At 34.8% G+C, this 26,180-nt stretch overlaps 1 protein-coding gene across 1 annotated transcript in view; it reads right to left on the bottom strand.

Annotated features, from left to right (window-relative positions):
* CCDC7 (coiled-coil domain containing 7) overlaps positions 1-26,180 on the bottom strand; it is a 403,758-nt gene that overhangs the window by 13,083 nt on the left and 364,495 nt on the right. Inside the window, 3 exon segments of the mRNA XM_087420895.1 lie at positions 5,440-5,493; positions 20,115-20,422; positions 23,997-24,080. Coding sequence (XP_087277021.1) covers positions 5,440-5,493; positions 20,115-20,422; positions 23,997-24,080 — 446 coding nt within the window.

The following is a 26,180-nucleotide window of genomic DNA, read 5'->3' on the forward strand; positions in this document are numbered from 1 at the left end:
GTGTCTGTTTTTGTACCAGTACCATGCTGTTTTGATTACAATTGCTTTGTAGTGTTTTGAAGTCAGGGATTGTGATGCCTCCAGCTTTGTTCTTTTTTCTTAGGATTGCTTTAGCTATTCGGGGTCTTTTGTTGCCCCAAACGAATTTTAGTATTCTTTTTTCTATTTCCATGAAGAATATCATTGGGATTCTGATTGGGATTGCAGTGAATCCGTAGATTGCTTTAGGCAATATAGACATTTTAACTATGTTTATTCTTCCAATCCATGTGCATGGGATGTCTTTCCATTTCTTTATGTCATCATCAATTTCTTTCAATAATGTCTTGTAGTTTTCATTGTATAGGTCTTTCACCTCCTTGGTAAGATTTATTCCTAGATATTTTATTCTTTTTGATGCAATTGTAAATGGTATTATCTTTTTGAGCTCTCTGTTTGTTCATTATTAGCATGCAGAAATGCAACTGATTTTTGTAGGTTGATTTTGTACCCTGTGACTGTGCTGTAGTTGTTGATTGTTTCTAATAGTTTTCCAATGGATTCTTTAGGGTTATCTATATATAAAATCATGTCATCTGCAAATAGTGAGAGTTTCACTTCTTCTTTGCCTATTTGGTTTCCTTTTATTCCTTTTTTTTGCCTAATTGCTCCTGCCAAAACCTCCAGTATTATTTTGAATAAGAATGGTGAGAGTAGGCAGCCTTGTCTCGTTCCTTTCTCAGAGGAATGGCTTTCAGACTTTCCCCATTGAGTATGATGTTGGCTGTGGGTTTGTCATAAATAGCCTTTATTATGTCGAGGTAATTTCCTTCTATACCCATTTTGATGAGAGTTTTTATCATAAATGGATGTTGGATGTTGTCAAATGCCTTCTCTGCATCTATTGAGATGACCATCTGGATTTTATTCTTCGTTTTGTTGATGTGATGTATCATGTTGATTGATTTGTGGATGTTGAACCATCCCTGCATCCCTGGTATAAATCCCACTTGATCATGGTGTATGATCTTTTTAACGTATTGCTGTATTTGGTTTGCCAATATTTTGTTAAGGATTTTTGCATCTATGTTCATCAGCAATATTGGCCTGTAATTTTCCTTCTTTGTATTGTCTTTGTCTGGCTTTGGTATCAGGGTGACGTTGGCCTCATAGAATGAGTTAGACAGTGTTCCATCTTCCTCTATTTTTTGGAATAGTTTGAGAAGGATGGGTATTAAATCTCCATTGAATGTTTGGTAAAATTCACTGGAGAAGCCATCCGGTCCTGGACTTTCATTATTTGGGAAGTTTTTTTAAATAATTTTTTGTTTATTGCAGTAACATTGGTCTATAACATTGTATAAATTTCAGGTGTACATCATTATACTTCTATTTCTGCATAGATTACATCATGTTCACCACCCAAATACTAATTACCACCCATCACCACACACATGTGCCGAATTATCCCTTTCGCCCTCCTCCCTCCCCCCTTCCCCTCTGGTAACCACCAATCCAATCTCTGTCTCTATGTGTTTGTTTATTGTTGTTATTGTCTACTACTTAATGAAGGAAATCATACGGTATTTGACCTTCTCCCTCTGACTTATTTCACTTTGCATAATACCCTCAATGTCCACCCATGTTGTCACAAATGCCTGGATTTCATCATTTCTTATGGCTGAGTAGTATTCCATTGTGTATATATACCACATCTTCTTTATCCATTCTTCCCTTGATGGGCACTTAGGTTGCTTCCAAGTCTTGGCTATTGTGAATAACGCTGCAATGAACACAGGGGTGCATGTATCTTTACGCATTGGTGTTTTCAAGTTCTTTGGATAAATACCCAGCAGTGGAATAGCTGGATCATATGGTAGTTCTATCTTTGATTTTTTGAGGAATCTCCATACTGTTTTCCATAGTGGCTGGACCAGTTCGCACTCCCACCAGCAGTGTATGAGAGTTCCCTTCTCTCCACATCCTCTCCAACACTGGTTGTTTCCTGTCTTGTTAATTATAGCCATTCTGATGGGCATGAGGTAATACCTCACTGTAGTTTTGATTTGCATTTCCCTGATAGTTAATGATTTTGAACATCTTTTCATGTGTCTGTTGGCCATCTGTATATCTTCTTTTGAGAAATGTCTGTTCGGGTCTTTTGCCCCTTTTTTAATTGGGCTGGTAGTTTTTTTGTTGTTGAGATGCATGAGTTCTTTATATATTTTGGAGATTAAGCCCTTATCAGATGTATGGTTTGCAAATATCTTCTCCCAATTGTTAGGTTGTCTTTTCGTTTTGTTGATGGTTTCCTTTGCTGTGCAGAAGCTTTTTAGTTTGATGTAGTCCCATTTGTTTATTTTTTCTATTGTTTCTCTTGCCTGGTCAGACATGGTGCTTGAAAATATGTTGCTAAGACCGATGTCGAAGAGTGTACTGCCTATATTTTCTTCTAGAAGTTTCATAGTTTCAGGTCTTACATTCAAGTCTTTAATCCATTTGGAGTTAATTTTTGTGTATGGTGTAAGGTAAGGGTCTACTTTCATTTTTTTGCATGTGGCTATCCAGTTTTCCCAACACCATTTGATTTGTTGAAGAGACTTTCTTTTCTCCATTATATGTTCTTGGCTTCTTTGTCAAAGATTAGCTGTCCATAGATGTGTGGGTTTATTTCTGGGCTTTTGATTCTATTCCATTGATCTGTGTGTCTGCTTTTGTACCAGTACCATGCTGTTTTGGTTACTATAGCTTTGTAGTATATTTTGAAATCAGGGAGTGTGATTCCTCCAGCTTTGTTCTTTTTTCTCAGGATTCCTTTAGCTATTCATGGTCTTTTGTTGTTCCATATAAATTTTAGGATTCTTTGTTCTATTTCTGTGAAAAATGTTGTTGGAACTTTGATAGGGATTGCATTGAATCTACAGATTGCTTTAGGAAGTATGGACATCTTAACCATGTTAATTCTTCCAATCCAAGAGCACGGAATATCTTTCCATTTCTTTGTGTCTTCTTCAATTTCTTTCAGCAATGTTTTATAGCTTTCAGGGAAGTTTTTGATTACTATTTCAATCTCTTTACTTGTGATTGGTCTATTCAGATTCTTTATCTCTTTTTGGTTCAGTTTTGGGAGGTTGTATGAGTCTAATGAGTCTAAGAATTTATCCATTTCTTCTAGAGTGTCCAATTTGTTGGCATATAGTTTCTCATAGTATTCTCTTCTAATCCTTTGTATTTCCACGGTATCTGTTGTAATTCCTTCTCTTTCATTTCTAATTTTATTTATTTGAGTCTTTTATCTTTTGTTCTTAGTAAGTCTGGCTAAGAGTTTGTCAATTTTGTTTATCTTCTCAAAGAACCAACTCTTTGTTTCATTAATCCTTTCTGCTGTTTTTTTGGTCTCAATTTCTTTTATTTCTGCTCTGATTTTTTTATTTCTCTCCTGCTGACTTTGGGCTTTGTTTGTTCTTCTTTTTCTAGTTCTGTTAGGTGTAATTTAAGGTTATTTATTTGGGCTTTTTCTTGTTTGTTAAGGTGGGCTTGTATCGCTATGAGTTTCCCTCTCAGGACTGCTTTTGCTGCATCCCATATGAATTGGTATGGCATACTTTCATTTTTGTTTGTTTCCAGATATTTTTTGATTCTCCTTTAATTTCATCAATGATCCATTGGTTGCTCAGTAGCATGTTGTTTAATCTCCACATCTTTGTCACTTTCCAAGTTTTTTTCTTGTGGTTGATTTCCAGTTTCATAGCATTATGGTCTGAAAAAATGCTTGTTATGATTTCAATCTTCTTGAATTTATTGAGGTTTGCCTTGTTTCCCAACATATGGTCCATCCTTGAGAATGTTCCATGTGCACTTGAGAAGAAGGTGTAGTCAGCTGTTTTTGGATGGAGTGCTCTGTATATGTCTACCAGGTCCATCTCGTCCAGTTTTTCATTTAATTCCACTGTTTCTTTATTGATTTTTTGTCTGGATGATCTACCCATTGATGTAAGTGGGGTATTAAGATCCCCTACTATTATTGTGTTGTTGTTAATGTCTCCTTTTAGGTTTGTTAATAGTTGCTTTATGTAGTTTGGTGCTTCTATGTTGAGTGCATATATATTTATAGTTGATGTGTCTTCTTGGTGGAGTGTCCCTTTTATCACTATATATTGCCCTTCTTTGTCTCTCTTAACCTGTCTTATCTTGAAGTCTACTTTGTCTGATATGAGTATGGCAACACCTGCTTTCTTTTGTTTGCCATTAGCTTGTAGTATTGTCTTCCATCCTTTCACTCTGAGCCTGTTCTATTTTTAATTTTTGGAGGAACATCTATACTGTTTTCCATAGTGGCTGTATCAATTTACAATCTCACCAAAAGAGTACTAGGGTTCCCTTTTCCCCACATCCTCACCAACATTTGTTATCTTTTGTCTTTTTGATGATAGCCATTCTAACAGGTGTGAGATGATATCTCGTGATTTTGATTTGCATTTCCCCAATGATTACTGATGTTGAGCACCTTTTCATGTACCTGTTGTCCATTTGCAGGTCTTCTTTGAAAAATCTCCTTTCAGGTCTTCTACCCATTTATAATTGCATTGTTCGTTTTTTTGGCTAATCAGTTATCTAAGTCGCTTATATACTTTGGATATTAACTCGTTATCAGATATATGGTTTGCAAATATTTTCTGCCATTTCGTAGGTTGCCGCTTCATTTGTTGATGGTTTCTTTTGCTGTGCAGAAGCTTTTTAGTTTGATGTTGTCCCACCTGTTGATTTCTGCTTTTGTTGCTTGTTCTTTTGGTCTAACATCAAAATACTGTTGCCAAGACCAATCTCAAGGAGTTTTTTCCCTGTAATTTCTTGTAGGAGTATTGAGGTTTCAGATCTCATATTTAAGTCTTTAATTCATTTCAAGTTAATTTGGTTAATGATATAAGATCTGAGTCCAATTTCATTCTTGCATGTAGATATCCAATTTTTCAGCACCATTTATGAAGAGACTCTCATTTCCCCATTGAGTATTCTTGGCCCCTTTGTCAAATATTAGTTGTCAATATATATGAGTGTTTATCCAGGCTCTTGATTCTGTTTCATTGGTATATGGTCTGTTTTAATGTCAGTACCATCATGTTTTTATTGCTATAGCTTTGTATTATAGTTTGAAATCAGGAAGTTGATGCTTCCAGCTTTGTTCTTCTCTCTCAGGATTGTTTTGGCTGTTCAGGCTATTCAAACAAAAACAATTGTTTGTTGTATGAAACAAATTTTAGGATTTTTTTTCTATTTTTTGGGAAAAATGTCATTGGGATATTGATAGAGATTGCATTGAATCTATAGATGGCTTTAGGTAGTATCAACGTTTTAAAAACATTAACTCTTCCAATTCATGAACCCAGGATAGCATTCCATTTATTTGTGCTTCTTCAATTTCTTTCATCAAAGTGTTATAATTTTTAGTGTTTAGGTCATTCTCAACCTTGTTTAAATTTTCCCAAATATTCTATTGTTTTTGATGCTATTGTGAATGGGACTGTTTTCTTTATTTCTTTTTCAGATATTTCATTGTTATGGTATAGAAATGCAACTAATTTTATATGTTGATTTTGTATCCTTCAACTTGACCGCATTCAGTTATTAGTTCTAACAGTTTTATGGTTGAATCTTTAGGATTTTCTGTATGTAAGATCACATCACCTGCAAACAGAATATTTTACTTTTTCCTTTTCAATTTGGATGCCTTTTCTTTCTTTTTCTTGCCTGATTGCTCTGGCTAGGAATTCCAGTACTAAGTTGAATAGGAGTGGTGAGAGTGGGCACCTTGTTCCCCATCTTAAATGAAAACTTTTTAAACTTTCACCAATGAATGTGATGTTAGCTATGGGCTTGTCATAGATGGTCTGTATTATGTGGAGTTATGCTCCTTCTGTACCAAATTTGTTGAAAGTTTTTATCATGAAAAGATGTTGAACTTTGTCAAATGCCTTTCTGCATCTATTAAGAGTATCATGCAAATTTTATCCTTCATTTTGTTAATGTGATGTATCACATATATAGATTTATCTATGTAGAACCATCCTTGCATTGCACGGATAAATCCCAATTGATCATAGATTATGATCTTTTAATGTGCTGTTGAATTTGGTTTGCCAGTATTTTGTTGAGAATTTTTTGTGTGTGTGAGGAAGATCAGCCCTGAGTTAACATCCGACGCCAATCCTCCTCTTTTTTGCTGAGGAAGACTGGCCCTGGGCTAACATCTGTGCCCATCTTCCTCTACTTTATATGGGATGCCGCCACAGCATGGCCTGACAAGCAGTGCATCAGTGAGCACCGGGATCCAAACTGGTGGACCCCAAGCTGCCGAAGCAGAGCACATGCACCACCAGGCCGCCCCTTGTTGAGACTTTTTGCATCAATTTTCATCAGGGATGTTGTTCATCAGGCTTATAGTTTTCTTTTTGAATAGTGTCCATATCTGGTTTTGTTATCAGGGTATGCTTGTCTTGTAAAATGAGCTTTGGAGAGTTCCCTCCTCTTCAGTTTTTTGGAAGAGTTTGAGAAGGATTGGTATTAATTCTTTAAATGTTTGGTAGAATTCACCAGTGAAACCATCCAGGTCTGTACTTTTCCTTGATGGTTGTTTTTTATTACTGATTCAATCTCCTTATTGTTATAAGTCTGTTCAGATTTTCTATTTTTTCATGATTCAGTCTTGGTAGGTGGTATGTTTCTATGAATTTATCCATTTCTTCCAGGTTATCCAATTTGTAGGCTTATAACTATTCATAGTATCTTTTATAATAAGATAGTATTATATAATATATATAAAAAGATAGTAGCTCTTATATCTCTTATAATGTTTGTATTTCTGTTATATCAGTTGTAATGGCTCTTCTTTCATTTCTGACTTTGCCTTCTTTCTTTTTTTCCTAGTTAGTCTAGCTAAAGGTTTGTCAATTTTGTTCACCTTTTCAAAAAAACACCTCTTATCAACATTGATCTTTTTATTGTTTTTCTGGTCTCTATCTCATTTATTTCTGCTCTGATCTTTATTTCCTTACTGACATCAACTTTGGCCTTACTTTTTTCTTCTTTTTTTAGTTCCTTGTGGTGAAAAGTTAGGTTGTTTATCTGCTATCTTTCTTTTTTTATAATGCAGATGTTTAATGCTATAAATCTCACCTTTAGAACTGCTTTTGTATCATTCCCTAGGTTTTGGTGTTTTGTGTTTCCATTTTCATTCATTTCAAGAATTTTTTTAATTTTACATTTTATTTCTTCTTTGACCCATTGGTTGTTCAGGAATACATTGTTTAATTTCCACATATTTGTGAATTTTCCAGTTTTTACTCAGTTATTGATTTCTTGTTGCATACCATTGTGGTCAGAAAAGATACTTGGTAAAACTTAAATCTTCTTAAATATACTGAGACTTGTTTTGTGACCTGTCATATGATCTATCCTGAAGAATGTTGTGTATGCACTTGAGAAGAATGTGTATTGTGCTGCTGTTGTATGGAATGCTCTCTATATGTCTGTTAGGTCCATTTGGTCTAAAGTATAGTTCAAGTTCAATGTTTCTGTATTGATTTTCTGTCTGGATGATCTATCCATTGTTGAAAATGGAGCATTGAAGTCTCCTACTATTATTGTATTGTTGTCTATTTCTCCCTTCCTATCTGTTGGTATTTGCTTAATATATTTAGATGTCTGATGTTGGGTGCATATATATTTATGATTTTTATATCCTCCTGATGAATTCATCTCTTTATCATTATATAGACCTTTGTTCCTTGTTACTGCTTCTGAGTTTGTCTATTTTGTGATATAAATATAGCTATCCCTGCTCTAATTTGGTTTCCACTTGCATGGAATATCTTTTTCCATTCTTTCACTTTGACTGTACATGTCACTTTGACCCTACTTTAAAACTGAAGTAAGTCTCCTGTAGGCAGCACATTTTGGTCTTTTTTTTTTTTTTTTTAATGTCCATTCACTCACTCTATGCCTCTTGATTGGAGAATTTAATCCATTTACATTTAAAATAATTATTGGTAAGTAAGGACTTATAATGCCATCTTATTAATTGTTTTCTGGCTTTTATAGTTCCTTTGTTCCTTTCTTGCTGTCTTCCTTTGTGAGTTATGACTTTCCACAGTACTATGCTTTGATTTCCTTCTCTTTATCTTTTATGTATCTACTGTAGGTTTTTGCTCTCCGGTTATCGTGAAGCTTACATAAAATGTTTTATAGCTATAACAATATATTTTACACTGATAACAACTTAGCTTTGATCACAATCAAATACTCTGTATTTTACTTTCCCACATTTTTTCTCCTGTTTTATTGAGATATAATCGACATACAGCACTGTATAAAATTTAAGGTATAGATCATAATGATTTGACATACATATATTGTGAAATTATTGGCACAATAAATTTAATTAACATATATCATCTCATACAGATACAAAAAAGAAAGAAAAAAATGTTTTTTTTCCTTGTGATGAGAACTTTCTTAACAACTTTAAATATACTATACAGTAATGTTAACTATAGTAATCATGTACATTATATTCCTAGTACTTATTTATCTTGTAACTGGAAGTTTGTATCTTTTGACCACCTTCATCAGTTCCTCCTCCCCCCATTTTTCTGGCATTGGCAACCACAAATCTGCTCTCTTTTTATATGAGTTTGGTTTTTTTCTTAGATTCCACATGTATGTGAGATCATACAGTATTTGTCTTTCTCTGTCTGACTTATTTCACTTAGCAACATGCCCTCAAGATCCATTCGTGTTTTCACAAATGGCAAGATTTTCTTCTTTTTAATGACTGAATAATATATAATAATACATAATTATATATATATATAGATATCTATCTATCTATCTATCTATCTATATATATATAAAACAACTTCTTTATCCATTCATCTGTTGATGAACACTTAGCTTGTTTCCATATCTAGGATACTGTAAATAATGCTGCTTTGAACATGGGGGTACAGATATCTCTTTGACATATTTTTGTTTCCTTCGGATATATAGTCATGCATAGCTTAATGATGGGGAGACGTTCTGAGAAACGTGTCAGGCAATTTTGTCATCGTGCAAACACCATAGAATGTACTTACACAAAACCTAGATGGTATAGCCTACTACACACCTAGGCTGTATGGTATACCCTATTGCTCCTAGGCTACAAATCTGTACAGCATGTTACTGTACTTAATGCTGTAGGCAATTGTAACACAATGGTAAGTATTTGTGTATCTAAACATAGAAAATGAACAGTAAAAATATAGTATAAAAGATAAAAAATGGTACACCTATATAGGGCACCTACCATGAATGGAACTTCCTCTGGGTAAGTCAGTGAGTGAGTGGTGAGTGAATGCAAAGGCCTAGGACATACTGTACACTGCCATAGACTTTATAAACACTGAACACTTAGGCTACACTAAATTTAAAAAAACGTTGTTCTTTCTTCAATAATAAATTAACTTTAGCTTACTGTAACTTTTTTACTTTATAAACTTTTAAATTTTTTAAACTTTTTGACAATTTTATAATAATTTTTAGCTTAAAATACAAATTGTACAGTTGTATAAAAATATTTTTTCGGGGCTGGCCCTGTGGCTTGGTGGTTAGGTGCTCGCGCTCTGCTGCTGGCAGCCCGGGTTCGGATCCCGGGCGCGCACTGATGCACCGCTTCTCCAGCCGTGCTGAGGCCATGCCCCACATACGGCAACTAGAAAGATGTGCAACTGTGACATACAACTATCTACTGGGGCTTTGGGGGAAAAAAAAAAAATAAACCTTTAAAAAAAAAAATATTTTTTCTTTATATCCTCGTTCTATGAGCTTTTTTCTATTTTTTAAATTATTTTATTGAGGTCATAATAGTTTATAACCTTGTGAAATTTCAATTGTACATATTATTTGTTATTCACCACATATATGTGCTCCTTTAACCCTTATGCCCACCCCCAACCCCCTTCCCCTCTGGTAACCATTAATCTGTTCTTTTTGTCCATGTGTTTGTTTATCCTCCACATATGAGTGAAATCACGAGGTGTTTGTCTTCCTCTGTCCGGGTTATTTTGCTTAACATAATACCCTCAAGGTCCATCCATGTTGTTGCAAATGGGATGATTTTGTCTTTTTTTATGGCTGAGTAGTATTCCATTGTGTATATATATATCACATCTTCTTTATCCATTCATCTGTTGTTGGGCACTTAGGTTGCTTCTTTTTTTTTTTTTTTTGTGAGGACGATCAGCCCTGAGCTAACATCTGCCAATCCTCCTCTTTTTCCTGAGAAAGACTAACATCCGTGCCCATCTTCCTCTACTTTATATGGGACACCGCTACTGCATGGTTTGACAAGCGGTGCATCAATGTGCGCCTGGGATCCAAACCCTGGGCCGCCGCGGCGGAGCATGTACACTTAACTGCTATGCCACAGAGCCAGCCCCCTAGGTTGCTTCTAAGTCTTGGCTATTATGCATAACACTGCAATGAACAGTGCATGCATCTTCTTGAATTAGTGTTTTCATGTTTTGGGGATCAATATCCAGAAGTGGAATAGCTGGATCATATGGTATGTGATTTTGAAATCAGGGAATGTGATACCTCCAGCTTTTTTCTTTTTTCTCAAGATTGCTTTGGCTATTTGGAGTTTTTTTTGTTCCATATAAATTTTAGGATTCTTTGTTCTATTTCTGTGAAAAATGTCCTTGGGATTCTGATACAGACTGCATTGAATCTGTAGATTGCTTTAGGTAATATGGACATTTTAACCATGTTATTCTTCCAATCCATGAGCACAGAATATCTTTGCATTTCTTTATGACTCCCTCAATTTCTTTCAACAATGTCTTATAGTTTTCAGCGTACAGGTCTTTCACCTCCTTGGTTAAATTTATTCCCATATTTTTTATTCTTTTTGTTGTGATTGTAAATGGTATTGTATTCTTGATTTCTTTTTCTGCTAGTTTGTTGTTAGTGTATAGAAATGCAACTGATTTTTGTATGTTGATTTTGTACCCTGCAATTTTACTGTGTTTGTTAATTATTTCTAACAGTTTTTTGGTGGATTCTTTAGAGTTTTCTACCTATAGACTCATGTTATCCACAAATACTGACAGTTTTACTTCTTCCTTTCCAATTTGGATACCTTTTATTTTTTTTCTTGCCTAATTGCTCTGGCTAGGACTTCCAATACTATGTTGAATAAGAGTGGCAAGAGTGGGCATCCTTGTCTTGTTCCTGTTCTTAGAAAAATAGCTTTCAGTTTTTCACCATTGAGTATGACATTTACTGTGTGTTTATTGTATATGGCCTTTATTATGTAGAGGTACTTTCCTTCTATACTCATTTTATTGAGAGTTTTAGTCATAAACGTATGTTGACTCTTGCCAAATGCTTTCTCTGCATCTATGGAGATGATCATGTGATTTTTATTCTTTATTTTGTTTATATGGTGTATCACATTGATTGATTCGGAGATGTTGAAACATCCCTCTGTCCTGGGAATAAATCCCCACTTAATCATGGTGTATAATTCTATTAATGTATTGTTGCATTTGATTTGCTAACATTTTGTTGAGCATTTTTGCATCTATGTGCATCAGCGATATTGTCCTGTAATTTTCCTTTTTTGTGTTGTCCTTGTCTGCTATCAGGGTAATGTTGGCCTTGTAAAATGAGTTAGGAAGCAGCTTGTCCTCTTCAGTTTTTTGGAAGTTTGAGAAAAGTAGGTATTAAATCTTATATGAATGTTTGGTAGAATTCACCAGAGAAGTCCTCTGGTCTTGTACTTTTGGTTTTGGGGAGGTTTTTGATTACTCTTGTAATCTCTTTAGTTATAATTCATCTATTCAGAGTCTCCATTTCTTTTTGATTCAGTTTTGGGAAGTTGTGTGATTTTAAGAATTTATCCACCTCTTCTAAGTTATCCAATTTGTGGGCATATAGTTTTTCACAGTATTCTTTTATAATCCTTTGTATTTCTGTGGTATCTACTGTAATTTCTCCTCTTTCATTTCTGATTTTATTTATTGGAGACTTCTTTATTCTTAAAGAGTCTAGCTAAGGGTTTGTCAATTTTGTTTATCTATTCAAAGAACCAGCTCTTAGTTTCATTAATCCTTTCTATTGCCTTTTTAGTTTCTATTTCATTTTTTTCCTCTCTGATTTTTATTATTTCCTTCCTTCTATAGACTTGGGGCTTTGTTTGTTCTTTAGTTTTTCTAGTTCTTTTAGGTCTGTTAGATTGTGTATTTGAGATTTTTCTGTTTCTTGGGGTAGGCCTTTATTGCTATATACTTGCCCCTTTGTATCACTTTTGCTGCATCCCATTGGTTTTGGTATTTTGTATGTTTCATTTTCATTTGTCTCTAGGCATTTTTTTAAAAATTTTCCCTTTGATTTCTTTCATTGATCCAATAGTTGTTCAGTAGCACATGGTTTAGTCTCCACATAATTGTGACTTTTCCAGTTTTCTTCTTCTTTTTTTTTTTTTTAGAATGGTGAAGATTTTTAATACTTTGGGATAATTGTTTAAAAGTTAAATGCACATATTAGTTACATCAAGTTAAATACTTGGGATTTTTTGAAACCAACAATTTAGTGCTGACCACATGGTTAATTTCCTTTTAAAAATCAACAATTTGGTATCACAGTTCACATCTGACATTCCTATTTTATTTTTACAACGATATTCAATACTTTGATTAGTAATTAAACATAATAAATACTTCTTTCTTATCCTGGGGCTTAAAGCAAGGTAAACATAATTTCTCATTCAAGAGGTACTTTTATAAAGTAAAACATCATCTGGGATATTATTTTGAGTTAAAGCAAAAAAACACTCAGATCTTAAATATGGCAAAGAGGGGAAGAAATCTTACAGAACCTTAGAATTCAAAGGAAATTAAACAAGTTAAAGTATGATCTTGTATGAGACAATTTTAAAAACCATAGAGAACAAACAGGAATCGCTACCATTTATTATTTGAAAACTACGTAATAAGCAGGCCTGTAGCAGATAGGAGTCTGCCCCTGTGATATGTAAGCACAGGTCTGGGAGCCGAGGGTGAGATGGTGGTAAGCAGGCCTGCGTTGGTGAGCTGGGCCAGCCCTTTGCTCTCTGGACATCATGATAGGAATACTGAGGAGACGATCCATTGCCTTGTGTCTCCTCAAGTGAATTCTTACAGAGTCCGACAGGCCATCTACAGTGATTAAAAATGTTCTCTTCAGAAAATGTTTTCACCACAATAAGTTAGGGGCAGTAACTCATCTGTGAGAACTCGAAAAAAACCTTAGTAACCAGAATTTACCAGAGTTCACTAAAAGTTTCTATAAATTCTCAGGGCCTCAGTTTTATCCTCTATAAAAAGAGAAGAGTTTGGCTAATCTTTTCTTTTCTTTTTTTTTTTTTTTTGCTTTTCTTTGTTTATTGCAGTAACATTGTTTTATAACATTGTAAAAATTTCAGGTGTACATCATTGTACTTCTATTTCTGCATAGATTACATCACGTTCACCACCAAAATACTAATTACAGCCCTTCACCACACACATGTACCGAATTATCCCTTTCACCCTCCTCCTCCCCTTCCCTCTGCTAACCACCAATCCAATCTCTGTCCCTATGTGTTTGTTTATTGTTGTTATTATCTACTACTTAATGAAGGAAATCATACGGTATTTGACCTTCTCCCTCTGACTTATTTCACTTTGCATTATACCCTCAATGTCCATCCATGTTGTCACAAATGGCTGGATTTCATCATTTCTTATGGCTGAGTAGTATTCCATTGTGTATATATACCACAACTTCTTTATCCATTCGTCCCTTGATGGGGACTTAGGTTGCTTACAAGTCTTGGCTATTGTGAATAACGCTGCAATGAACACAGGGGTGCATGTACCTTTGCAAATTGGTGTTTTCAAGTTCTTTGGATAAATACCCAGCAGTGGAATAGCTGGATCATATGGTAGTTCTATCCTTGATTTTTTGAGGAATCTCCATACTGTTTTCCATAGTGGCTGGACCAGTTTGCACTCCCACCAGCAGTGTATGAGAGTTCCCTTCTCTCCACATCCTCTCCAACACATGTTGTTTCCTGTCTTGTTAATTATAGCCATTCTGACGGGCGTGAGGTGATATCTCATTGTAGTTTTGATTTGCATTTCCCTGACAGTTAGTGATTTTGAACATCTTTTCATGTGTCTGTTGGCCATCTGTATATCTTCTTTGGAGAAATGTCTGTTCAGGTCTTTTGCCCATTTTTTAATTGGGTTGTTAGTTTTGTTGTTGTTGAGATGCATGAGTTCTTTATATATTTTGGAGATTAAGCCCTTATCAGATGTATGGTTTGCAAATATCTTCTCCCAATTGTTAGGTTGTCTTTTCGTTTTGTTGATGGTTTCCTTTGCTGTGCAGAAGCTTTTTAGTTTGATGTAGTCCCATTTGTTTATTTTTTTCTATTGTTTCTCTTGCCCGGTCAGATGTGGTGTTTGAAAAGATGTTGCTAAGACCGATGTCGAAGAGCATGCTGCCTATGTTTTCTTCTAGAAGTTTCATAGTTTCAGGTCTTACATTCAAGTCTTTAATCCATTTGGAGTTATTTTTTGTGTATGGTGTAAGGAAAGGGTCTATTTTCCTTTTTTGCATGTGGCTATCCAGTTTTCCCAACACCATTTGTTGAAGAGACTTTCTTTTCCCCATTGTATGTTCTTGGCTCTTTTGTCAAAGATTAGCTGTCCATAGACGTGTGGGTTTATTTCTGGGCTTTCGATTCTATTCCATTGATCTGTGTGTCTGTTTTTGTGCCAGTACCATGCTGTTTTGGTTACTATAGCTTTGTAGTATATTTTGAAATCAGGGAGTGTGATACCTCCAGCTTTGTTCTTTTTTCTCAGGATTCCTTTAGCTATTCGGGGTCTTTTGTTGTTCCATATGAATTTTAGGACTCTTTGTTCTATTTCTGTGAAAAATGTTGTTGGAACTTTGATAGGGATTGCATTGAATCTATAGATGGCTTTAGGAAGTATGGACATCTTAACTATGTTAATTCTTCCAATCCAAGAGCACGGAATATCTTTCCATTTCTTTGTGTCTTCTTCAATTTCTTTCAGAAATGTTTTATAGTTTTCGGTGTACAGATCTTTCACCTCTTTGGTTAAGTTTATTCCTAGGTATTTTTTCTTTTTGTTGCAATTGTAAATGGGATGGTATTCTTAATTTCTCTTTCTGCTACTTCGTTGTTAGTGTACAGAAATGCAACTGATTTGTGTATGTTGATTTTGTATCCTGCAACTTTACCATATTCGTTTATTACTTCTAAAAGTTTTCTGGTGGATTCTTTAGGGTTTTCTATATATAAAATCATGTCATCTGCAAATAGTGACAGTTTCACTTCTTCCTTTCCAATTTGGATCCCTTTTATTTCTTTCTCTTGCCTGATTGCTCTGGCTAGGACTTCCAGTACTATGTTAAATAGGAGTGGTGACAGTGGGCATCCTTGTCTGGTTCCTGTTCTTAGAGGGATGGCTTTCAGTTTTTCACCATTGAGGATGATATTAGCTGTTGGTTTCTCATATATAGGTCTTTATTATGTTGAGGTACTTTCCTTCTATACCCATTTTATTCAGAGATTTTATCATAAATGGATGCTGTATCTTGTCAAATGCTTTCTCTGCATCTATTGAGATGATCATGTGATTTTTGTTCTTCATTTTATTAATGTGGTGTATTACGTTGATTGATTTGCGAATGTTAAACCATCCCTGCATACCTGGAATAAATCCCACTTGATCATGGTGTATAATCTTTTTAACGTATTGTTGTATGCGATTTGCTAGTATTTTGTTGAGGATTTTCGGATCGATGTTCATCAGTGATATTGGCCTGTAATTTTCTTTTTTTGTGTTGTCCTTGTCTGGTTTTGGTATCAGGGTAATGTTGGCTTCGTAGAATGAGTTAGGGAGCTTCCCCCCCTCCTCAATTTTTTGGAAGAGTTTGAGAAGGATAGGTATTAAGTCTTCTTTGAATGTTTGGTAGAATTCACCAGGGAAGCCATCTGGTCCTGGACTTTTATTTTTGGGGAGGTTTTTGATTACTGTTTCGATCTCCTCACTGGTGATTGGTCTATTCAAATTCTCTACTTCTTCTTGATCCAGTTTTGGAAGGTTGTATGATTCCAAGAATTTATCCATTTCTTCCAGATTGTCAAATTGGTTGGCATATAGCTTTTCATAGTATTCTCTTATAATCTTTTGTATTTCTGAGGTGTCTGTTGTAACCTCTCCTCTTTCATTTCTGATTTTACTTATTTGTGCCTTCTCTCTTTTTTTCTTGGTGAGTCTAGCTAAAGGTTTGTCAATTTTGTTGATCTTTTCAAAGATCCTGTTCTTGGTTTTATTAGTTTTTTCTATTGTTTTTTTGGTCTCTATTTCATTTATTTCTGCTCTGATTTTTATTATTTCCCTTCTTCTACTGATTTTGGGCTTGGTTTGTTCTTCTTTTTCCAGTTCCTTTAGGTGCATTGTTAGATTGTTTATTTGAGATTTTTCTTGTTTGTTGAGATAGGCCTGTATCGCTATAAACTTCCCTCTTAGAACCGCTTTTGCTGTATCCCATAAATTCTGGCATGTCGTATTTTCATTTTCATTTGTCTCCAGGTATTTTTTGATTTCTTCTTTGATTTCTTCGTTAACCCAGTTGTTGTTCAGTAGCATTTTGTTTAATCTCCACGTATTTGTGGCCTTTCTGATTTTCTTCCTATAGTTGATTTCTAGTTTCATACCATTGTGGTCAGAAAAGATGCTTGGTATTATTTCAATCTTCTTAAATTTATGGAGACTTGTTTTGTGGCCTAATATGTGATCAATCCTGGAGAATGTTCCATGTGCATTTGAAAAGAACGTGTATTCTTCGGTTTTTGGATGGAATGCTCTGTATATATCTACTAAGTCCATCTGTTCTAGTGTGTCGTTTAAGGCCAATGTTTCCTTATTGATCTTCTGTTTGGATGATCTATCCGTTGGTGTAAGTGGAGTGTTAAAGTCCCCTACTATTATTGTGTTACTGTCTATTTCCATTTTTATGTCTGTTAATAATTGCTTTATATATTTAGGTGCACCTACATTGGGTGCGTAGATATTTACAAGTGTTACATCCTCTTGTTGGATTATTCCCTTGATCACTATGTAATGCCCTTCTTTGTCTCTTTTTACAGTTTTTGTTTTAAAGTCTATTTTGTCTGATATGAGTACTGCTACCCCAGCTTTCTTTTCATTGCCATTTGCGTGGAATATCTTTTTCCATCCCTTCACTTTCAGTTTGTGAGTGTCCTTAGGTCTGAAGTGTGTCTCTTGTATGCAGCATATATATGGGTCTTGTTTTTTTATCCAGTCAGCCACCCTATGCCTTTTAATGGGAGCATTTAGTCCATTGACGTTTAAAGTAGCTATTGATAAGTATGTACTTACTGCCATTTTTTAACTTTTTTTTTTTTTTCTCAGTGTTTTAGTATTCCTTCTCTGTTCCTTACTTCTTCTATACAGAATTGATGGTCACTTTAGTTTGACCTCTGTCTGAAAGCTGTACTCTTTAACTCCCCTCCTCCCTCCTTTTATGTTTTTAATATCATATCTAACCTCTTTTTTGTGCATTTGTATCCATTACGTTCTAATCATGGAAATAGATAATTTTTCCTATTTGTGGTCTTCTCTTTTCCCCTTAAATCAGTCCCTTTAACATTAGCACTGGTTTCCAGTTTTCAGTTCTGTCTCAGGGGTAATTTTTCCACGAGTAGTTGTAAATTGGCTGTGTCCACGGGAGGAGGTGAGTTCAGAGTCTGCCTACGCCGCCATCTTGACTCCGCCCCTCCAGTTTTCTTCTTGTAGTTGATTTCTAGTTTCATACCATTGTGGTTGAAAAAGAGGCCTGAAATGATTTCAGTCTTCTTAAATTTATTGACTCTTGTTTTGTTTCGCAACATACTGTCTATCTTTTGAGAATATTCCGTGTGCACTTGAGAAGAATGTGTATTCTGCTGCTTTTGGATGGAATGTTCTACATATATACATATCTATTAAGTCCATCTGGTCTAGTGTTTCATTTAAGGCCAATGTTTTCTTGTTGACTCTCTGGATGATCTATCCATTGATGTAAGTGGGGTATTAAAGTCCCCTACCATTATTGTCTCGCTGTCAATTTCTCCCTTTATGTCTGTTAATAATTGCTTTATATAATTTGGTGCTCCTATATTAGTTGCATATATATCATTAAACGCTAGGTCTTCTTGATGGATTGTCCCCTTTATCAGTATATAATGCCCATCTTTGTCTTTTGTTATGTTTTTTGGCTTGAAGTCTGATATAAGTGTGGCTATACTTGCTTTCTTTTGGTTGCCATTTGCTTGGAGTATCATCTTCTATCCTTTCATTTGAGCCTATGTTTGTCTTTAGAGCTGAGATGGGTCTTCGAGAGGCAGTATATTGTTGGGTCTTGTTTTTTAATCCAACCAGCCATTCTCTGTCTTTTGACTGGTGAATTAAATCCATTTATATTTAGGGTGATTATTGACATATGAGGACTTAATACTACCATTTAATCTTTTGTTTTCTTGCTCTATATTTCCATTGTTTCTTTTCCCCTGTGTTTCTGTCTGCCATTTCAGTTTGGCTGTGTTCTGTGACGTATTTCTCAATTTCTTCTTTTTTTTATGTTTCATGACTCTGCTCTGAATTTTTATTTTGTGGTTACCATGAGGTTTGTATAAAAGGGCTCATAGTTGAGATAGTCCTTCTTCTGCTCATAGCATCTGATCTTCATTTGCCTATGCAGGTTCCATTCTTTTCCTCTTCTCCTTCTAAGTTTTTGTTGTCACAAATTATCCCTTTTTTTTAATAGTGAGTTTGTTACCAAATTGAATTGGTTATAGTTATTTTTGATGCTTTCTTTCCCTTTAGCCTTTATAATTGTTTACTAACCTATTCTGATATAAAGTTGCAATTTTCTGATTCTGCCTATTTATCACCTTGCTCAAAGTTTGTATGCCCACCTTTGCCTTTTTGTTTCAGTTAGGAGGGCTCCTTTCAACATTTACTGTAAGTCAGGTCTAGTAGCAATAAATTCCCTTAGCTTTTGTTTGTCTGGGAAAACCTTTATTTCTCTTTCATATCTGAAGGATAACTTCACTGGATAGAGTATTCTCGGCTGATAGTTTTTATCTTTCAATATTTTGAATATAGCATTCTACTCTATCCTAGCCTGTAGAGTTTCTGCTGAGAAATCTGCTGATAGCCTAATGGGGGTTCCTTTGTAAGTTTTTTCCTTCTCTCTTTACACCTTTAATATTCTTTCTTTGTCATTGCCTTTGACAGTTTTAATATAATGCACCTTGGAGAAGCTCTTTTTGTGTTGAGATAATTAGGTGTTCTATTAGCTTCATGTACTTGTATATCCAGTTTCTTCTCCAGGTTTGGGATGTTCTCAGCCATTATTTCTTTAAATAAGCTTTCTACTCCTTTCTCCCTTGCTTCTCCTTCTGAGACTACAGTCATTTGTACATTATTTAGCTTACTTATATCCCATAGTTCATAAGTCTTTCTTCATATTTTAAATTCTTCTTTGTATTATTTCAAAAGTACTGTCTTCTACTTCACAAATTATTTCCTCTGCTTTATCTATTATGCTGTTAATATTCTCTATTATATGTTTCATTTCATTCATCATATCCTTCAGGTCCATAATTTCTGTTTGATTCTTTTTTATGATTTCTGTCTCTCTGTTAAAGTTTTCATTTTGTCTGTGTATTGTTTTCCTGCTTTCATTGAGCTGCCTTTCCTGTTTTCCCATAGTTTACTGAGCCTCCTTAAAACAGCTATTTTGAATTATTCATCAGTTAAATTGGAAATCTTCATTTTTGGGGGGTTATTGGAAAATTATTGTATCCCTTTCATGGTATCATATTTTCTTGATTTTTCATGTTCTTTGATGTCCTGCACTGCTGTCATTGCATTTGAAGTAGCAGTCACCTCCTCCAGGCTTTACTGACTAACTTCCAGAAAGAAATCCATTCTGTCAGCCCTGCTAGAAATTGTGAGGCTTTCTCAGACCTTTTCTATGAGTGTGTCTACTCCACACTTCTTGCTCCCTTTTGTGGCAGAATTCTTAAGCTTGTATGCCTTTTTTCTATCCTTTAAAGCCAGGCTGGTCGCTGACAACCTCCCTTTTGCTTTCCCTAGGGTAGTGCTGAGTGCCCAAGTTGTGGTTTCTCTAAGGCCTGCAGATTTGGGCCTGCTTTTTTGTGAGTGCTCTCTAGCTGTCCATAAAAGCTCACATTTGCTGCTATCAGGAGAAGACACAAGGAGCCAGTCAAGGGTGGGGGGTTGTGTGGATGAAGCACCTGAAGCGCTGTGGGTGCCTGTGGGCCAGTTTCAGGGCATCCACAGGTGAAGTATTCTCAGCAGCTGATGTGTGAGCCTCCTGATGGAGTCCTTGACATGGTTAGTAGTATCTACATCCTTTTTATATGTTCTGTTCTGAGCCCTGGCTGCTGTTCTCTCAGTCACTCACCACCCCATAGTCATGCAACTTGTCACTCATTCGTCTGGTGGGACAAGAGAGAAATGGGCCTTTTTGACAGCGTTCTGCACAGCTAGAGAAGCTGGGCACTCACTAACATGTTCTCACTTTCCCCAATGGGAGAAATTATGGAATGAGAAGGGCTTCTTGGCACTGAGGCATGCTGCCCTGGTGGGGAGTGATGCAGGTAAAGTCAAACTATTGCTCTCAACCTCTTCAATGCATCCAATCTTGGATTATTTTCTGTTCCAACAGTGTGCTAGAACTTCTCTGCTGGACTCCTGGGCTTAAACAAAGGCTCTCTCATCTGTGAGTGATCATCAAATTGATTTTCTCTGGGGGGAAAATGGTAGAAAACTCCTACCCTACCATATTGATGTCATCACTGTCATGTTCCTCTCTTTTGCCAAATACTCTACAGGAAATGTCACTTCTTGCTTTAGTTCTCCACTAAGTCTAATTTTTTCAAAGTTATTTAGAGACCTTTCTCCCTTCTGGTTGAGAAAGCTTCTTCTTTTGTAGCATTTTAATGGAGTAGTATTTTTAGAGTTTGCAAATGTAGATATACAAAAGCTCTTCCTCCTCTTCCTAGGTAAATTAAAATAATTAGCAGCAAAGCCTTCACTGTTTTTTTTACCTGACACGGAGGGCAGCATACATGTTTTTTGTCTGATGGACACAGTTTCTATTCTCAGCATCTTTCTTAATTTTGACCTTTATCCCAACCCTGTTTTACTTTAAACCAGCATATTCATTTGTGTATTTGATCTGTACTCTACATTTCTAAAGATACACTTATAAGGATAATTTTGGAGATCAGAGCTCTATGCATAAATCACTAGCTTTCCCCTCCCCATTCAATAAGTGTTTATTAGATTTATTTTTCATAAATCCTACTTATTATAAAAGTAACATGTGTTATTTTAGAACACTTCCATTCAAGCAAAGAATTATAAACTTCATATTATTTAATCACTGGCTAGAATTAAAATGAAGCCACAGGCTGAGAGGTTTAGTAGGGAGTTGTAATTGAGAAAATAAAATATTTTTGACACAATTTATTTCAGAAGCCATTACACCAAGCTAGCCATTCACATTTGTCAAGAATAAAAGCTGGAGAGGATTTTTAAGTCATTAAAAATAAAAACTTTAATGCATGTTAGGGGAATGGCCCCATACTGTCAAATTTATGTTTACTCTTGATCTTATTTTTACTAAAATATCAAGGCTAGATTGGTTGTATGATGATATTTTGGTACATCTTGGTATTAAAAATCGAATATAATTTTGGATGTGGTGGTATAGAAGACTAGCTATCCCAAATGTCCTTTCTAATTCAGACAACTAAAATGCTAGATTAAAAAAATTATTTTAAGAAGTATTGCTGAGATGGCACAAAAATATACTTTAGAGACCAAAAAGGAAGTCAAAGCATTTAATGTGGAGATATCTGCTAAAAAGGTATGCGTGTGTGTGTACACATTTTTTATAAAATTAATTGACCTGGAGTAATGCGGGTAGTGGGGGAAAAGACAAGGTGGAAAATTCTAAGATAAAGGAAAATAAAAAATAAAGAGAGCACAATAAAATATTTTGAAAAATACTTGCATAGAACATCATTATATATAGTTTATGACTGCATATGATAAAAGCTGAAAAAGGAGGCAATAAGATTATAAAAGCATAGAATCTAGAGAACTATTAGAATGTTGTATTTTCTGTACTAGTGTTACATATTTTTGGAATGTTTAAAATATTTCATAAAGAGTAAAATGAAAAAGCATACTACCAAAAGTAGTCTAGGCAATTAGATACTTATTTTATATTCTTATACATTATCTCTTACCTTGATTGTCAAAGGGTGAAAAATTAATTACGTTTGTTGAGAATTTACTTGGTCCAATGTACCTGGTAAAAAAATCTTGATGTTGTGTGGACATGTCTTTGATTTTAAATAAATTCACACCTAAAATAAAATTTAAGAAAAGTTTTACAAAGACACTATGACCATCTGCACATTACTACCCCAGTCTCCATGTATTAGTCTTTATTTCTGCAATTGTAAGTTTTTCTTCCCACATTTGAGTGGCCACTTGTCTATCACTCCAATTTCTATAATCTATTTCTTCATTTTCCCTTCCTTTTCTTTGTTCTGTGTTCTTAGATAGCATCTTCCTTAATTTTGACCTTTAATCCAACCCCATTTTATCTTAAATAAGAATACTCATTTCTGTATTTGATCTGCAGTCTCCTTTCAACTCTTTTCCTCTTAGCAACTTCTGTCTCTTAAATTTTTTAAAAAATATTTTATTATAAATTCACCATGAATAAATAAGTATAAATTAATTTAGTTCTTAAAAGGCATGGTAGTTTAAATTGACTGGATGTAAATGAGAGCACTTTACTACTATGTCTAAGGTTGTTATTCAAAATTGACAAGAACCCCTATTAATAAGCAACACTGAAGCAAAAAGTAATTGAAATTACCTAAAGAAAAATACTCTGAAAATTAAAGACATAGAAAAATGGCTCACCATAATTTACCAAATTTGTTAAAGTAAAACACAAAACAAATTTAACTGCTTGGTTCAAACAATTTCATTTTTACACCACCAGCTTTTCTCCAGTTATAAGCTCTTTGAGTAAATAATTTTTATTTGATTCATTTTTAATAATACTTTTTTCCAGGAATAAAAGTATGAATATAATGAAATAAATAAAGCATTCAAAAGCAAAGTTTCAGAAATCTTGCCTTAATCTTAAATTTCAGTGAGAACACATATTTTGGTGCCTGTATCTATAGATTCATCTACTCCCAAATTCTAGCTTTTAGCATTGATTCTGTAAAAATTTCATAACTACAGTATTTCTTGTATCAAAGAGAAATGTATCTAACACTGTTACTCCAGGATTAAAAGCAGTAGTATAATCTGTGAACTATATAACATGGCTAGAGAACTCTATTCTAGAAGAGATATAAATTTACATGCCAGCTTATTTCTGTAGAGGGAATTAATAACCAATGAAATAACTATATGTTATATTGCTCTTCTTATAACTCATCAACTAGCCTTTTTGTTTTTTCAAACTCAAAGAGACTTTCCTTTCTAAGCCGGCAATAGAAAGAGAGTAGAATAGTAGTTGGAAATGTTTACACCAAACATATTTTAAGGTCACAAGAGCGTTGGATTTTATGGATTACTTTCTAAATAGATGAGTAAAACTAATAACAGCTAGCTAATTTTCTACTGACAGCAAATACTAGAGTTTAACTAATTATAAGAGGGAATTCATGAAGATTTTTACCCATGTAATAACATATAGTTACTTTTGTCATTAAAGATCCATACTTAATTAAATCTCAGAAAAGACATAAACCATAAATATTAGACTTGAAAATTTGTTGTTCTTACCAGCATGACCCTTAAATTGTGTCTTGATTTCACCAATTATTTTTTCTCTTCCATCAGTATCTGTCAAGCGTTTTGTATCAGTTTCTATAGACATAAAACAGATTTCAAAACACTTTGTAGGGTAACCATTAACACATATGTGTCTGTGTGTGTGTATGTAGTACTAACTTAATTAGAATTTGTTATTGTAGAAGAAGAGAAATAATACAATGTCTGCATCGCACAATCATAAACCCTTAGAATTTGAAGAGCTCTTGGGCAACCATACAAGCCTTATTTTGAGGCTTAGAGATGTTTCAAAATTTGATCAAGAACATATGTCAAGATAATGGCAAAAGTGATGCACAAACCGACACCCCATAATTCTTTAATTAGTGCTTTTCCTACACAATGCTATCTCTTCTACAAATTTACATAATCGTGGAGAGTTTATGTTAATAATGTACCTTCCAAGTTTACACTAAGAGGACACTCATACTGTAGGAATATACCTGTTGAGGTGGAACATGGATACAGGTCAAGTTACAAACCATGGTCGCACATCACAGAAAGTTACTATGAGTCAGAAATTCTTTGACTCTCTCAAGAATATTTTATGCCACTTTTTAGGTTGTGTAATTGTAAATCAAGCAGGCATCAATGACATAAAAGAGTAACAAGATATTCCGTGGTCTAAGAAAAATTGCCTATCAGGTCCCCTTAGTGTGTACATCCTGTAGGTGGGGAGGGGGCTACGGGTAAATTTGCAGTAGTACCAGCATTGGGATGGCATCCCATTCCACTTGAGTTTTTATGTGATTTGAACATTTTGCTGAGTTTAGAAACTACTAACTAGGTCAAATGGGAAAAAAAATACATGAAAGTTGTTAAAGATGAATTCATACTGAAAAAAACGATAATTAGGATTGGTGACTGATTGACTTGGGTCAAATAATATGCTTAATGTCTTGTGACTGAAAGTTGGTGATAGGAAAGCATGTACCAGACGTTGGAAACCTGTCATGAACCCGACATCATAAGGTACATCTTGTTTTCTTGTAATAGCTGAGCAGGAATAAATGCCAAATATTGCACTATGATCTTTGGATCCCAAATATACAGCCATTGCAATCTAAAAAGAGGTGGGGACCAGCTCGTGTATCATTACCAAAATGGATCAAAACACATAAGATTGGACAGAATGAGTTTCAATAAGTACATAACTACATTTTGTGAAAGTAATATCAGTGACAGTAATGCAGAACAGGGAATATTACTAGATATATTTGAGGCTCTCTTGTTCTTTCTCCAATTGGTATAAGTAAAAATGAATGGTCCACTTGAAATGAGCATACAAAGATGCTTAAAAAAGCTAGGAGGCATTAAGAAGAACATTTGACAGACAAATAGATTTAAAGACTAGGAAAAAAAGGTATGTGCTAGAGAAATTTATAATCCAGTAAGAATCACAATTTCCCTCCTTCACAATATTCTCCTAGTGTATGGTTCACACTTTACTGTTTCTTTGCATGTCTTTTTTTTGATAGAAACTGGGTATTTCAGATAATACCCTGTAGCAAATAAGGATAGTGAGTCCCTCTCCTCTTTGGATGTTTGTTGTTGTTTGCCTGATTATGGTGGACTATTTTCTATTTTACTGAAGTCTCCTTCCCTGCAGTGCGAAGCTTCTAATGCTCTTCCTCTCAGGGCATAGACTTGGACATGCACACAGTCACCTTTGGATGACAGTAAAAGGGCTGTCTTTGACTGTCTCTTTCCCTTATTTCTCTGTTAAGCTCTCTGCCTCTTTTGGTATCACACCAAAGATCAGGAAGAAGTGTGTCAAACACCGTTATGCCAGAACAAGAGGCAGAGTAAACTGCCTCTTGTGTAAATTACGAACTATATAACAAAACTAAAGATCTCTACTTTGCCTGACATGTAAATTTTCCTGATATTTTAATCATATAGAGGGAATTGGTAACCAATGAAATAACTATCTGCTAAATTCCACTTTGTATCCCACTCATAAGCTAACATTTCTGCTTTCGCAAATACAAAGCAACTGTCCTAACTAGCCACATGGAAGCCACAATCACCTGGAAAAACTGAGCAAGCCAATCAAGCTTTAAAGAAAACCTTGGCTAAATTGTGCCAAGAGATGCAGGAAAATCGGCTAAAATTACTGCAAATAGCCCTCACTAG

This window comes from Ceratotherium simum, chromosome 32 (assembly GCF_057802395.1).
Source record: "Ceratotherium simum simum isolate JZ-2026a chromosome 32, ASM5780239v1, whole genome shotgun sequence".
NCBI classification, from domain to species: domain Eukaryota; kingdom Metazoa; phylum Chordata; class Mammalia; order Perissodactyla; family Rhinocerotidae; genus Ceratotherium; species Ceratotherium simum.